This window comes from Aethalodelphis obliquidens, unplaced genomic scaffold (assembly GCF_003676395.1).
Source record: "Aethalodelphis obliquidens isolate GAN/ISIS:26980383/991018 unplaced genomic scaffold, ASM367639v1 scaffold95, whole genome shotgun sequence".
Taxonomy (NCBI): Eukaryota; Metazoa; Chordata; class Mammalia; order Artiodactyla; family Delphinidae; genus Aethalodelphis; species Aethalodelphis obliquidens.
Genome location: NW_020838039.1, coordinates 2722481 through 2735286, shown reverse-complemented (window position 1 = coordinate 2735286; position 12806 = coordinate 2722481). Strand labels below are relative to the sequence as shown.

Below are 12806 nucleotides of genomic sequence, written 5' to 3'. Positions count from 1 at the left end.
ATTGCAGATCTGTGTTCTGCTTAGAGTAGCATCCTAGAAAAGAATATGTGTGAACTTTTGGATTCAGAGACCTGGATCAAAATCCCAACTCTGCCATTTATTAGATGCACAAACTTAAGAAAAATTACATAATGTTTATAAGCCTAAATTTGCCTTTCCATCAAATAGGGATAATAATAGTGCCTCTTCCTCACTGAATTTTTTCGAGAAATGATTAAGTGAAATGATTAGCACAGTACCTGGAGTATAGTAAGTGCTCAATAAATAGTAGTTGTCAGCCCTCAGATTACTTCTATTGAAAGGGTGCCACAGCTTCTAGAGAACATAACAAGATTCTGGCCTCAGGAAACAGGCTGGCAATGAAACACTAGCATGCACAGCAGCAGAGGATATAATTGTGTCCCCTTCCCAAGTACTCTAATTTCATCTTTTCTCAGATAATCTGCCGGAGACGATGACAAGGAAGAGGCAACCCAAAGCATCCTTTCTATTCTGAGTTAATACAATTACAGTTGTGATCTGGGAATAATGTCTAAAGAACCACCTGTAACTGTTTTGCATCAACTCTGTCTATGTGGACACTGAGGAAGACATTGGGCATTAAAGGTATTGGGTAAAATACAATGAAAGTGCCTAAGAATATGGGCCAGTGAACATACCTACACTTACATCAGCATCACTGTTAGCGAGTATTTATTGAAGGCCTCCATAAGCCAGGTCAGCACTGTGCTAGGTGCCCTGGGATACCTAGTTCACAATGATTACCACATGAGATGATGTACTGTGGACATAAGGGGTCACAGAGGTGAGGCTGGGCACGAGCCATGACTATGATGTAAGTCCTGAAGGATGAGTTGTAAGTTAGCAGACAGGGAGGTGGTTTGGGGCAGAGACCTCCCTGGAGCATGCATGGAACAGCACATGCAAAGGTGCCTGTGGTGCAGAGTCTAGGGAGTCTTTTTAATGATATAAAAAGACCTACCCAGCCTGTGCCGTCAAGGTGGTCTTGTGTGTAACAACCTACCCGCACCCCGCGAGACCTGAAAACACACTTAGGACCCAGGCGCCTTCCACTCTTTTATTCCAAGAAAGCAGCCAGAGCTGGACACATTTTACCTTGTTTGAATTCATAAACTACAGGGAAAGAGTGCTGGATTTGTGGCTCCCAAAGGTCTATTTCATTATTCTCTTTATAGTCTTCTTAACAGCACCAGTGGGGAATGAGTTGAACGTTAGCACTGCCCAGCTCAAAGGCCTCTTTTGCGAAGTGACTTGGAACACTAACAGTTCCCCAGGCAGCTGAGATTTACTGGACTTACTGTAGAGCTTCAAATAGAAAGTTTAGCTGATGAAAAGTGTGTTTTTTAACTCACAGCTTGTGAATCAGGTCCAGGGCTGAACAACACTCTTATTTCTGGACTACGTGTAGCTGCTACCATTATGGCCCCTCCAGGGCCAAGCCCAGGTGAGACCAGCCCACACAGGTAGGGGTCCCTTTCTTAAATAGACAGTACAGGTAACAGGATATTACTGAATTGTTTGAATGATGAGTCAGATTGGACTGTCTGCTTTGAGCAAAGTTGTCTCTTAGCTCTGAGGGAAGCCCTTTAAGAACTGGTGAAAACACCATGTCCATCCCAGCCCTCTCCTCCCAACACACATGTTCCCCGCCTCCTTATGATTCATTAGAATTGACTATGTATCCCACACAAAAGTCATCCCAGGGTTGGGCCATCACACCTCACCCTCCATTATTTTTCACCAAAGTAGTTCACACTCCATGTCACTTGCCTCCCGCTGTGAGCTCATCACCACGTTGCTCAGCACATTCCCCCATTTGCTTCAAACTCTGATCCCCCCTCCCCTTCCCCAAACTTTCCATTACACCTTCTACATCTAAAAGCTACCGGCAACCTCCCTTACATCTCTGAAGAATAGCTACCTCCTGAAGACACAGCTCCCCAGTAGCCCTCTCAAGGACGGCTATTTTTCCTTCCTACAACCAGCGTATCATTAGGCTGAAGCAAAGGTAGGTCTTGCTTGGCTCTTTGCTGCTACTTTCAGAGCTTTGATCCTCTGTCCTCCCTCAGAACCTCCTTGGAAGCACATGTCACATGAAAGAATATTTCAGCACTTAATCAACTGTTTTTCCCCCACCCGTACTCATGTGCCATCCACCAACCTGGCCATACAGCTCCTTGACCTGCTCACTTCTGAAAAATCTTGTTCTCCCTTTGCCTGAACATCAGCCACCTGTGCACAAGGTTGACCTCACACTGTGTCGTTACCAACAACTGCACCATCACCAAAATATCCGTTCCAAGCCTCTACTCTACCTCTTCTCTTTCTAGGTCATTGCCTTTGGCACCATCACTCCAAAAATGCTTGCCTACTCCCAGAGTATCTCTGAGCCATGGACTTCCTTAAATTTTCACGGACCATCATCCCCTCATGTCATTGCTTCCCTCCTTGACCAACTTAGCTTCTTTGGTTCCTCATCATATTTATTCTCTTGTCTCCATTCTCAAATCCCTTCATCTTCTCTTCCACCACTCCACTCATCTGAGAAGAAAAAAAACAAAACAAAACAAAAAACAAAAAAAAAACAACCCAAATTTGGCTAAATCCAATTTCTGCTTCCTACTAACCTGCACCTAAGAAACTAAACATGACTGAAGAGCAGAAGACCACCAATTGACTTGTCTATCTTATATTTATATAAATATGGCTCACATGGACCTCATCATTGTTCAGTAACTTATCTTCATACTTTCTAAGGTCTATCTTATACTTCTTAAGCCTCCATGAACTCTTCCCATCCTAATTTTCAGCTGACAACCTTACTTATATAAGCTTACTTACTGATTTCCTGTTTTTACTGAGAAAAGAAATCAGAAGACTATGTTTTTATGTTTCATCATCATATCTAGCAAACAACCTACACCTGTCCTGTATACATCACTTTAGCTCCTGCTCTAATGACTGTGTTGTCTGCTCTAACCAGGCCAACTGTTCCTCTTAAAGCACCCACTCCTTTGGCCTTTTCAAGAGCATTGCTCCTTCAGATAAATACTCTTTCTCTCTTGCATTACACATTTCACTCTTAAATGTTAGTCCCACCAACATATACCCATGCTGTAATAACTTTTTAAAAATCCTCTCCTCATATCCGATGTATGACTAATTTCAATATCATTCTTCTGCTTCACTTTTTAGAAAAACAATTCTTCAATTTTCTATACTTGTTCTTAACTTCTCACCTCCCATGTTCTCTTAAATTCACTGGAGTCATGCTTTCTTGCTCAAAATTGCAGAGAAACCATTGTAGACAAGGTCAGCCATGGCCTTCACAAAATCAAGTCCAATTGTCAATCTTCAGTCCCCATCTTAGCCACTCAGTGGCATTGTCCCTGGTGCCCACTCCCTCATTTTTGAAACATCTTTATTTGGCTTCCAGGACAGCGCCAGCTCCTGGTTTTCCCTCTACTTCACTGGACATTCCTTAGAATACTCTCCTGTTCCTGATTTCTATAGGTTGGAACAAGAGGTGCGTCCATCTTTAGACTCTTCTTCTTCTTCTTCTTTATCTATACTCAGTTTCTTAATGGTCTCATATAATCTGGTTTCAATGAATACTTATAAGCTGACTACTCTCAGATTTATGTTTCAGCTCAATTTCTTCCCTTAACTCCAGCCTCGTAGATACTCCAGCTACTTCACTTGAATATCTAATCATCAACTATTTCCAACAACAAATATGATTTTCTTCCCAAATATGCTCCTAACCCATCATTCACAGTCAACTGCACTATCATTTACCTTGTGGTTTAGATTTCTTAAAAATCCAGAGTCATTCCTTGATCTCTTTCTTTCATATCACATATCAATCCATCAGCAAATCTTGTCAACTCTGCCTTCACAATGTATCCTTAATTAGATCCTGAATCCAGCCCCTTCTCAGCATCAACACTTTCTAGTTCAAGCCCCATCATGTCTTTCTGGACTACTGTTACACCCTACAATGGACTCTTCATTTCCATTCTTATCTTTCTTCTCTTTCTTCTTAACCTCCTCTCTCTACTCAGCCAGAGGGATCCTTTCAAAAAGAAAAATTAGATTATACTATTTCCATGCTTAGATCTATCCATCATCTTCCCATGTTTAGAATAAAATCCCAAGATCTTGCTATGCTCTAACCCTGCTTACCTCTCCAATTTCATTTATTATCACACTAATCTTGTCCATTATGCTTCATCCACAAGACTCTTTGCCATTCCTTATATATACAAGCAAGTTCTTACTCCAGGGCCTTTACACTTGCTTTTCCCTCAGATACTGATATGGCTCATTCCCTCACTTTATTCAGGTCTCTGCTCAAATATCACCTCTCTGAGAGGCCTGCCCTGACCACCTCTGCTAAATGGCACCCTTTTTCATGCCTTATTCTTTTATCCTGCTTTGTCTGTCTTCTTAGTGCTATCCACGACCTTACTTCTCCATTAGAATGTAGACTACATGAAGGCAGAAAGGTTGCCTGAATTGATCACAACTATGTTTGCATGGAATAGTCCTCAGAAAACTGAAGTGCTCAAGCAATATTTGTGGCATGAGTCAATGAGTGAATATTGAGAGTTCAGTGCCAAATTTCTGGTTTATATATTCAGGGATGTTCTGAGTTGGAGTTTCTAATAAAAAATATTAAATGACTAAATTCTACCGTAAGTTATTTTAGGGCTCCATTCATCACTTACAGACTAAACAAATTTCAGAGATTTGGCTTCGTATGAGAGCATCACTGCAGAGAGACTCCAGTACACGTTGTGATATCATTTGCTGATCTGGAGATTTTGATGCCAGAAATATGAGCCTCAAGCTCAGCATCCAGGCTTAATAGCTCTCAGAGGAAACGTGTATCAAAATAACTTTATATAATGTAGAAAAAAAGCATCCATTCTATTTTGTTGTTGTTTTTTAGCCTCTGAAATTTTAATCTATTTTTTCCAGGATACAAATATCATAAGTTATTGACAACATCTCAAAATGTCATCATATTTCTCCCTTTATCTGGTGACTGACAATTTGTTTAAGACCTACCAAAAGATAGCAGTAAATCTTTTGATTAAAAGAGTGAGAATAGGGCTTCCCTGGTGGCGCAGTGGTTGAGAGTCCACCTGCTGATGAAGGGGACAGGGGTTCATGCCCCGGTCTGGGAAGATCCCACATGCCACGGAGCGGCTGGGCCCATGAGCCATGGCCGCTGAGCCTGCGTGTCCAGAGCCTGTGCTCCATAATGGGAGAGGCCACAACAGTGAGAGGCCCGCGTACCGCAAAAAACAACAACAAAAAAAGAGTGAGAGTAAAGATACATATATTTCCTCATTGAGTTAGTGCAGGCCTACTTGTATCTTTCATCTCTATGCTATTTTTTAAATAAATTGTAAAAAATGTTTTCATCTCCTATAATGTCATGGAAAATATCCAAAGTTTTCTTATGCTGATTCATTAAGTGTGCTTACATGCAATTAGACAAAATAATAATATTGAAAAAAGCAGATTTCTTGTTTCATTGCTTTAAGAGAATAATAAAAATGGAATCATTCAAGTCACACCACTAATTTGAATACATTATTATTTTAAAAGAAAGTAAACAAATGAGTTAAATATTTTTTTGCTTTAACCACTTATTTTTAAACTGAAAGATTAAGTTACTCTGAAGTTGTGAGGATAAGGACTATACTGTATTTGTCTCCTACCTAGGACACATAAATAGATGTTCAATAAATATTTTTGGAGTGAATGAATGTACCACTTAAGAACGTACCTCAGAAATTAAACTAGAAATTTAGAGCAATCTTCTTAGAGCTTGATTTGCACCAAATCCAAGTTTGCAAAATGTTAACATTAAGGAAGAAGCAATTGCTTTTTGAAAGTCTTCCTTTCATAAAAGAAGTCCTTTAATATTACTAGTTTCCTTAGTTCATGTAAAATATTATTTGGGTTATAAAAATTGATTTTGTGTATAACTGTTCACAGACAATATTTTCACAAATGTGAATATAAAAGTGTTAATGGAAGGCAAACTATGAGTGATACACTTTTCTAGGCAGAGTGTGGAAGAGTTTTTAAGATGAATAACATTTTGCACCTGCTTTTGAGTTGCAGACAATGTGGACTGCTGGGTAAACAGAAGGATTCCAGACAAGAATTCAGGGAAGGACAGTATCAGAAGTTCAGTGACAAGGAAGTGAAGTCACTCACTCCATGGAGTAAAGCTTAAATCCTCTAAATTGCATTTCAGACATTTTACATTGGGTTTTATACTAGGATAAGCATATCTTTAAAGCAAGAAATATGTGACATAGAGAGGATGGGAAATTTCAAAGGGGCATTTGACTCTTATTTGTGTATGTGCCATCACATTTCATGTGCTCAAGAACTGTGCATTTCTACAACTTGTTTCAGTAACTAAAACAGAACACACTGATCTAAAAGAATGAGCAGATGGAATTCAGTCTGGACCTGAGGGACATGACTTGCCATGTTCATTGGTCCCTGACATGAATTGATCTGAGACAGTGGGATTTTCAGTGTGTTTCACTAGTTGCAAATGTCTTCCAGGCATGCCTTTCAAAAAGCTGGGAGGAAAGGCACACAACAAGTAAAAAATATCATTCTGATAAATCGGTAAGGTCAAAAAATCTCTATCTTGGGTAAAACCCAGTTCAACTACTGAACAAACAGAATCCTCCTTCTAGACTGGTTGCTGCATAAGGTAGTTTTCAAGACACCTTTCTTCTTACTGCAAACTGGGTCAAACTTACCCAAATACTTGGTAACATTTTATGGTACCTGGTATGCACCAATAATTCCTTCTGACCCTTTCTCTCCATAAGCAATCTTGTGGAATTTAATTTCCCATCTTAATATTGTGGGTATTTTCAGGTACCTATATTTGGCCACTTTTAAACTTATTTTACTAAGAGAGTAAAGATCTGTGGTTTAAATTAGAATAAAATCTATGCCAGAGATAACAAAAGGCTTTGGGTTTCTATTTTTCTTATAAATAAAAGGGTAAATTGTGTTAATGCAAAAGAATAGGTATGTTTATCTTCCAGATTTTTTCTAATAGTTAACTGGTTAATCAAAATGTTTTATTTACAGAAATAGAAGGGCCGTTCCTCAACACTGTCAGACACTTCCAGCTTAATTAACATGGGTTTGGTGACCTTATCAAGACACAAAATCATATTTTAAAAAATTCACCAAGGAGTTTGAGATATTAAGGTTGGCTACCATGTAGACAAAAAAAAAAATCTTTTACCCTCTCTCGAGTAATAATTAAACTGATTAGAAATTCTAATAAATTAACCTAAGATATTTAACCCTGTTTTAGTCACCTAATACTTCCAGAAAATTATTTTTTCCTTTCCATCAATCTTATACTTTAAAGGAAACTTACTGAATTGCAGATGTACAACCAATATCCCTAGATAGAAAAGAAGGTCATTTTTAGAAGAAACCAATCTCAAATGAAAGCACAGCCTTCTGCATGGTCACATACATATTACACACTCATTACCCACTGTGAAAAAGTAGGTCATTCCTCATTTCTTATTTATTCCCTGGCACAATCAGACCACATGATGAAATGTGAGATGCTTCAGAGTTACTGTCAGGACATGAAACCCAAGACAGTGAGCAGGACAACAGCCACTGGCAACAAGGCAAACTCCAACAAAGTCTGGATTTGGATTTGGTTTTATGTTACTGGAAGCATATTTGCTCTAGTTTTTAATAGTTCATAAGAAACAGAAATCATAATGTATCAACATAGTATCCACCTACAAAGAGTTCAAAAAAGCCAAAGTTTTCCCCTCGTTCGCCCTCTTGTTCCACCAACATTTTGAAAACAAAGGAAAAAAATTAAAAAAGAGAGAAAGAACACAGAAATGATTTAAATAATTTCAAATCCTTATTAAACATCACTGAAGTGCATTTGATCCATCAGGCTGACTTTCAGTTCTTACCACTAAGACCTTGCAGAGAAACTGGATTTACGTAGTTTTGCCTTCCAGGATTGATCTAGAACTGTAGAGGTGAGATGTGTACGAATATGGGTGTGGGTTTTAAGTCCGTTTTATGAACACGGACACAGGACAATTCTCATCATTTGTAGTAGTCTTTGGAGTCCAATCATGCAGAATAACAGGCAGGTTCAAGTCAGGTCTTGTTGCAAGATAGACATGGCAAGGTGAACAGTTTAATGCTAACTAGGGGTGGGAGATTTGTGTCCATTAGAATATACTGGCCATTGGTCCCACGTAATCAAAAGTTAGATATACAGGAGTCCATATACAGAGGCCTTCCATTTCAGCCTGCTGACCAAGGAAATGTGTCAATGTGAGCCATTTCAGACAGCGAGAAAACTGCCCAAGTGCTAAAAGAAATAAAATCTTATATTTTAATCACATGGAAAATAATTAATATAACTATTTACATTATAACTTGATTGTTGTTCTTAGAGAAAAGAGTTTCCATTCTTGGTTCAATGGTATCTGTGGAAAATGTCTGTCTTTCACAATTAAAACGCGTGTGGGGTATTGTGAGTAGGGCGGGGGTGGGATTCCTCCTCAGACCCAAAGTGGGTGGGCTCAAAGATTCCTGGGGCAGCTTGATCCCTTTCTCTGAGCTATAGAAGATAACTTTTTCAGCAAAGCTGATGATTGTGTTCTGTGCAGAGCATAATGCTTTTAAGATTTAGATTGTCATATGTTAAGAGAATCAAATAGAAATAGACTTTGCAGAATTTAGATTTTGCAGTGACTAGTTAAAATTTAAAAGTCTGTTTTGCTTATTGTTTTCTTTTTTCCCTGGCAGGTCATAAAAGGCTTTATGTAATCTCACCTATTCTATTTATTCCATTTGCCAAGGCCTATTTTCGGATTTATCAGTCAGCTGCTATCAGTATCCACAGGTAATAATTTTCTGATAATGATAAAAGATTGAGAAAAAAACTATCCAGCTCCTTGGCCCTCAATTAAATAGTTTACTCCAATTGGAGGGAACTGACCAGACTCTGGTCCACCTGTGGGGTACATTCCCTCAAAGCTCAGTCATCAGATTCTTGAAGATGCAAGATTATTATCAGTTTTTATTCCACAAGAAGAAATTTGGTTGTAAGGCCAATGTATCTCTTTTTAACACATTGGCCCACAAAATACATATAAAAAAATCAAACTGGTAGTGGTGGTTTTGCCAAGATCTCCCAACAATCTAGTTCCTCCTGTGCATAGGCATACAGCTATCCCTCCTACAAAATACTATAAAACACTTCTTTAAGGATTGCTGTGAAACTACTTGCCCTATAGGAAGTGACAGGTTAGGCCTCTCAGTGTGCCAATTTCACATTCTGAAAGGAAGCCCCCAACTACAGGCAGGACCTTCACTTTTTCCAAGAATATAGACCAGGTGACTTGACACTTCCCTGCCTGAAAAGCAAGAGAGTCCTTTGGAAGTAATAGGTGACTATACAGGAAACATTTGGTTTTTTTTTAAGAAAAGAAGACTCAGTGCAGAACATAGTATATTCTCTGAATTTGGTAATAACATAATCACCTCCTGAAGATACTATAATAAAATGGACCCAAGATTGTGAAGGACCAGCGGGGTTTTGAAATGATTATTCTCTTTCTTGGCCCATCACCTGTCTTGCTTTGACAACCTAGGAAAATTAACTCTATAAGCAGTCAAGAAGCTAACCCTTAGCTCAATTTGTACATGATATTTCACTATGAAAGATTTGTTTCATTTTTTCTTGTCCATAGGGAGTTCTGGCTAAAGGGAATCAGCCCCCAAGAGCCATACAACAGGAGAGATCAGACTAGTAGAGTTTAGGGAAGGTGGCAATAGCAGGGGAGGGGCATTGGCTAGTTCTTGCCTTGTTTCATCTGATTGAAAAAAAAAAAATCACTTCCGCAGACATGAGAGAGTCTAACTCTCAAGCAGTTCTAAGATGCTGGCTGGAGATTTTCTTCTGTTTTCTGATGTCATTTTGTGGCTGATGAAATTTCCCTTGTGACTCTATTTCAACAGCTGCCTGCTCTCTGCACTCAATCCTGTGTGGTTAAAGAGCCGGGAGTGGAAAGGCCACAGGTATAGCAAGAGAAGAGCATGGAGAAAGAAGATAAGCAAAGAAAAGGGAATACAGAGAAGAGAAGCTTTAAAAAGGGGGAAAGGGGGTTGGGGGAGTGTGACAGAAAGAAAAGTGAGAAAGCTCATGTGATTGGGGAAGCATTTTTAAAATCAGGTTGTCTGCAATATTAATCAAAAACTCTGGCAGCAAGATAGAGAAACTGGGCCCCTGCTATTCCAGGAGACAAGCGGCACAGTCTAACGTTTTTTCTCTCCATTTGAAACAAATGACCTCTTGTCATGAATCCTACTGTGTGAAGCAATACCATAAATGGCAGCATTGCTCCCATGGCGATGGTCAGGGTTGACTCTATTGCTTGAAAAGAGACACAGCTTTCCTACTGTTGTGTTTAAGGCAGTTTTCAGAGCACTGGCATTCTTGTCTGCTCTGTTTTCAAAGGGATTCCATTTGCCAGTCATCTCACACATATCAACCACCCATCCCATGCGTTTCACTTCTTCTTCAGGTGAAATACCACCGCACTGGTGAGCACCAAAATGGTCAGAGTGCAAAGAGCTGTGATGAATACTTCACCAAAGTGAATAAGAAGAGAAGCCTCGACCTGGTCCCTATTATTGCTGAGAAGTCACCCTGGTATCGCCTTGTATAGAACCAGGATGTTTCACAGTGCCTCCTTAAGTGCCCAGGAAAGCACTTTCATTTAATTTGAGCTAAATTCAGGAGATTTTGCTAAACATTGACATAAATGCTTCATGGCTTTTAAGACACTCTATTGCTAAAGCTACTTAGCAGCAGTAACTTATGGGCAGAGTTATTGCTGTCATGTCACCTGCGGTACAAAACTCAGATGATCAGCCCTTCTTGGATTGTTGAAATGTATGAAATAAACAAATAAACATGAAACATCAGCCATATTAAGGAGTCGCGGAAACCCCTGAGGAATGTCTGTGGAAATGTTTTCAAAGGCTAACCTGAGGATCACCCTGGGCTTTGGGTATTTTTTAAGTAATTTCTTTTTTTAATTCTAGAAGAGGGCAGTAATATTTCTTCTCTAAATAAGACCTTGGCAAGGTATAAACCTGGAAAGTAGCACACTCATGGAAAACACAACCTACAATCTAAAAATAGCCTATGTAGGCTCATAGGGATACCGTACGGAAGCAATTCCACTCTGTTTCAGGGAAGGGTTCTTACCATCAGATATGTACACACTAACCCTGCCTCTTCACCTGACAGTTGTGACACATAATTTGTAAACAGCAAATGGGGTCTCCTTTCTAAAATATGAATGTCGGTGTCTCCTAGTATCTGGCTAATAATCTCCTTCAGGCCTTCCTCCGCACTGCCCCACCACTCTCTATCAGAGAAAAGACCCTCAGCCTTTATTCCTGCCTTCCTTCTAAAGGTCAAAACACATTTAGCACCTGGAAACTGTTACCCCCTCCCACCCCACACTGTACATAAGCATCACATATGTTCTTTCTAGAAATTGGTATACAGGTGCCATTTAATCAGTTCAAATTTGGAAGCTACATCTTCAAGGGTCCAAGAGAGCTCACTCCCCCCATGTTCCCCCCTTTACATGTTTTCTTGTAAGACATACAGCTTAATCAATTAACAAACTAAATAGCTTATATACTGGCAATATATTACAGATGGGTTTATGTCAGAGTAATAGATCACATGAAATGGACCATGTGGTACCCCAGTGCGTGATGTCTTGGTAGAGCCCTGAGGACACGGACAGTAGCATCTCTAAGTAAGTATGCTGTATGAATACAGACACATGCGGATCTGTATCTACATCCATCTGACTAGGCCAAAAGGAGCAGGTAGATGCAAGATAGAGACACACACATGCTGGATGGGACCACTGCACACCTTGTCATGCCATTTGAAAGGGCAGTTATAGGTCGCTGGTTCTGCAGCCATTAAAATTACACTTTATGGAAAAGGCTTCTCTAATTGTGTTTGATTTGCTTTCTGTAGTAAGCATCGTTAGAAGAAGACCAAAGCAAGAGCAACTAGAAGTTAAATATACATTTGGCTTAGCTGCAATACAGAACTCTGGAGAAGAAGCAGGCTGAAAGATTTGTTTCAATTTTAGGCTTGGATTCTCTCCCTTGCTGTTTTCTTGTCGTTGCATGTCTGTGTTTGTGTGTGTGCGTGAGTGTCTGTGTGTGTGTGTTCCATCACATCATCTCCTGAAGAACGCTGGGTTTCGCAGGCAGGCGGCTAGTCACCTGCAACAACCCAGGGGTCCTGCCGAGGCTTCCAGGCTGCTGTCAGTGTCAGATGCCAGGGTCTGGTCGGTGGACATGGAGGAGATATCGTTGACAGACGAGGATGGAGGGAGACTCTCACTGGTGTTCACTGCTGCACCTGTGCTAAGAAAATGAAGACCAACATGACTAAACCTGGAACTGGACTCAGCTGAATGTCACTCAGGTTGCAGGCACGGGCACATATGATGGGGATGTCTGGTCCATCACTCATTCAACAAACTTTCATAGAACAACAAATACAGAGCACTGTATTAGATGGTGAAAATCAAGATAACAACACAGCATCCCTGGTCACAAGTTATTCACAGGCTAATGCAGTAATTGTCAAATTTCACTCTACCTTAGAGATCACCTGTAATGCTCTTAAA

General features: G+C 39.9%; 1 protein-coding gene across 7 annotated transcripts in view; it reads right to left on the bottom strand.

Moving 5' to 3' along the window:
- Window positions 1-8862: 8862 nt before the first annotated feature.
- MAPK10 (mitogen-activated protein kinase 10) overlaps window positions 8863-12806 on the bottom strand; it is a 350858-nt gene continuing 346914 nt past the window's right edge. For 5 of the 7 annotated variants that reach the window (XM_027095833.1, XM_027095831.1, XM_027095832.1 and 2 more), the window contains one exon: window positions 8863-12535. In XM_027095833.1, coding sequence (XP_026951634.1) covers window positions 12393-12535 — 143 coding nt within the window. In that variant the 3' untranslated portion in view covers window positions 8863-12392. Of the gene's footprint in view, window positions 12541-12806 lie in introns of all 7 variants that reach the window. The other 2 variants (XM_027095836.1, XM_027095835.1) reach the window with 1 other exon arrangement.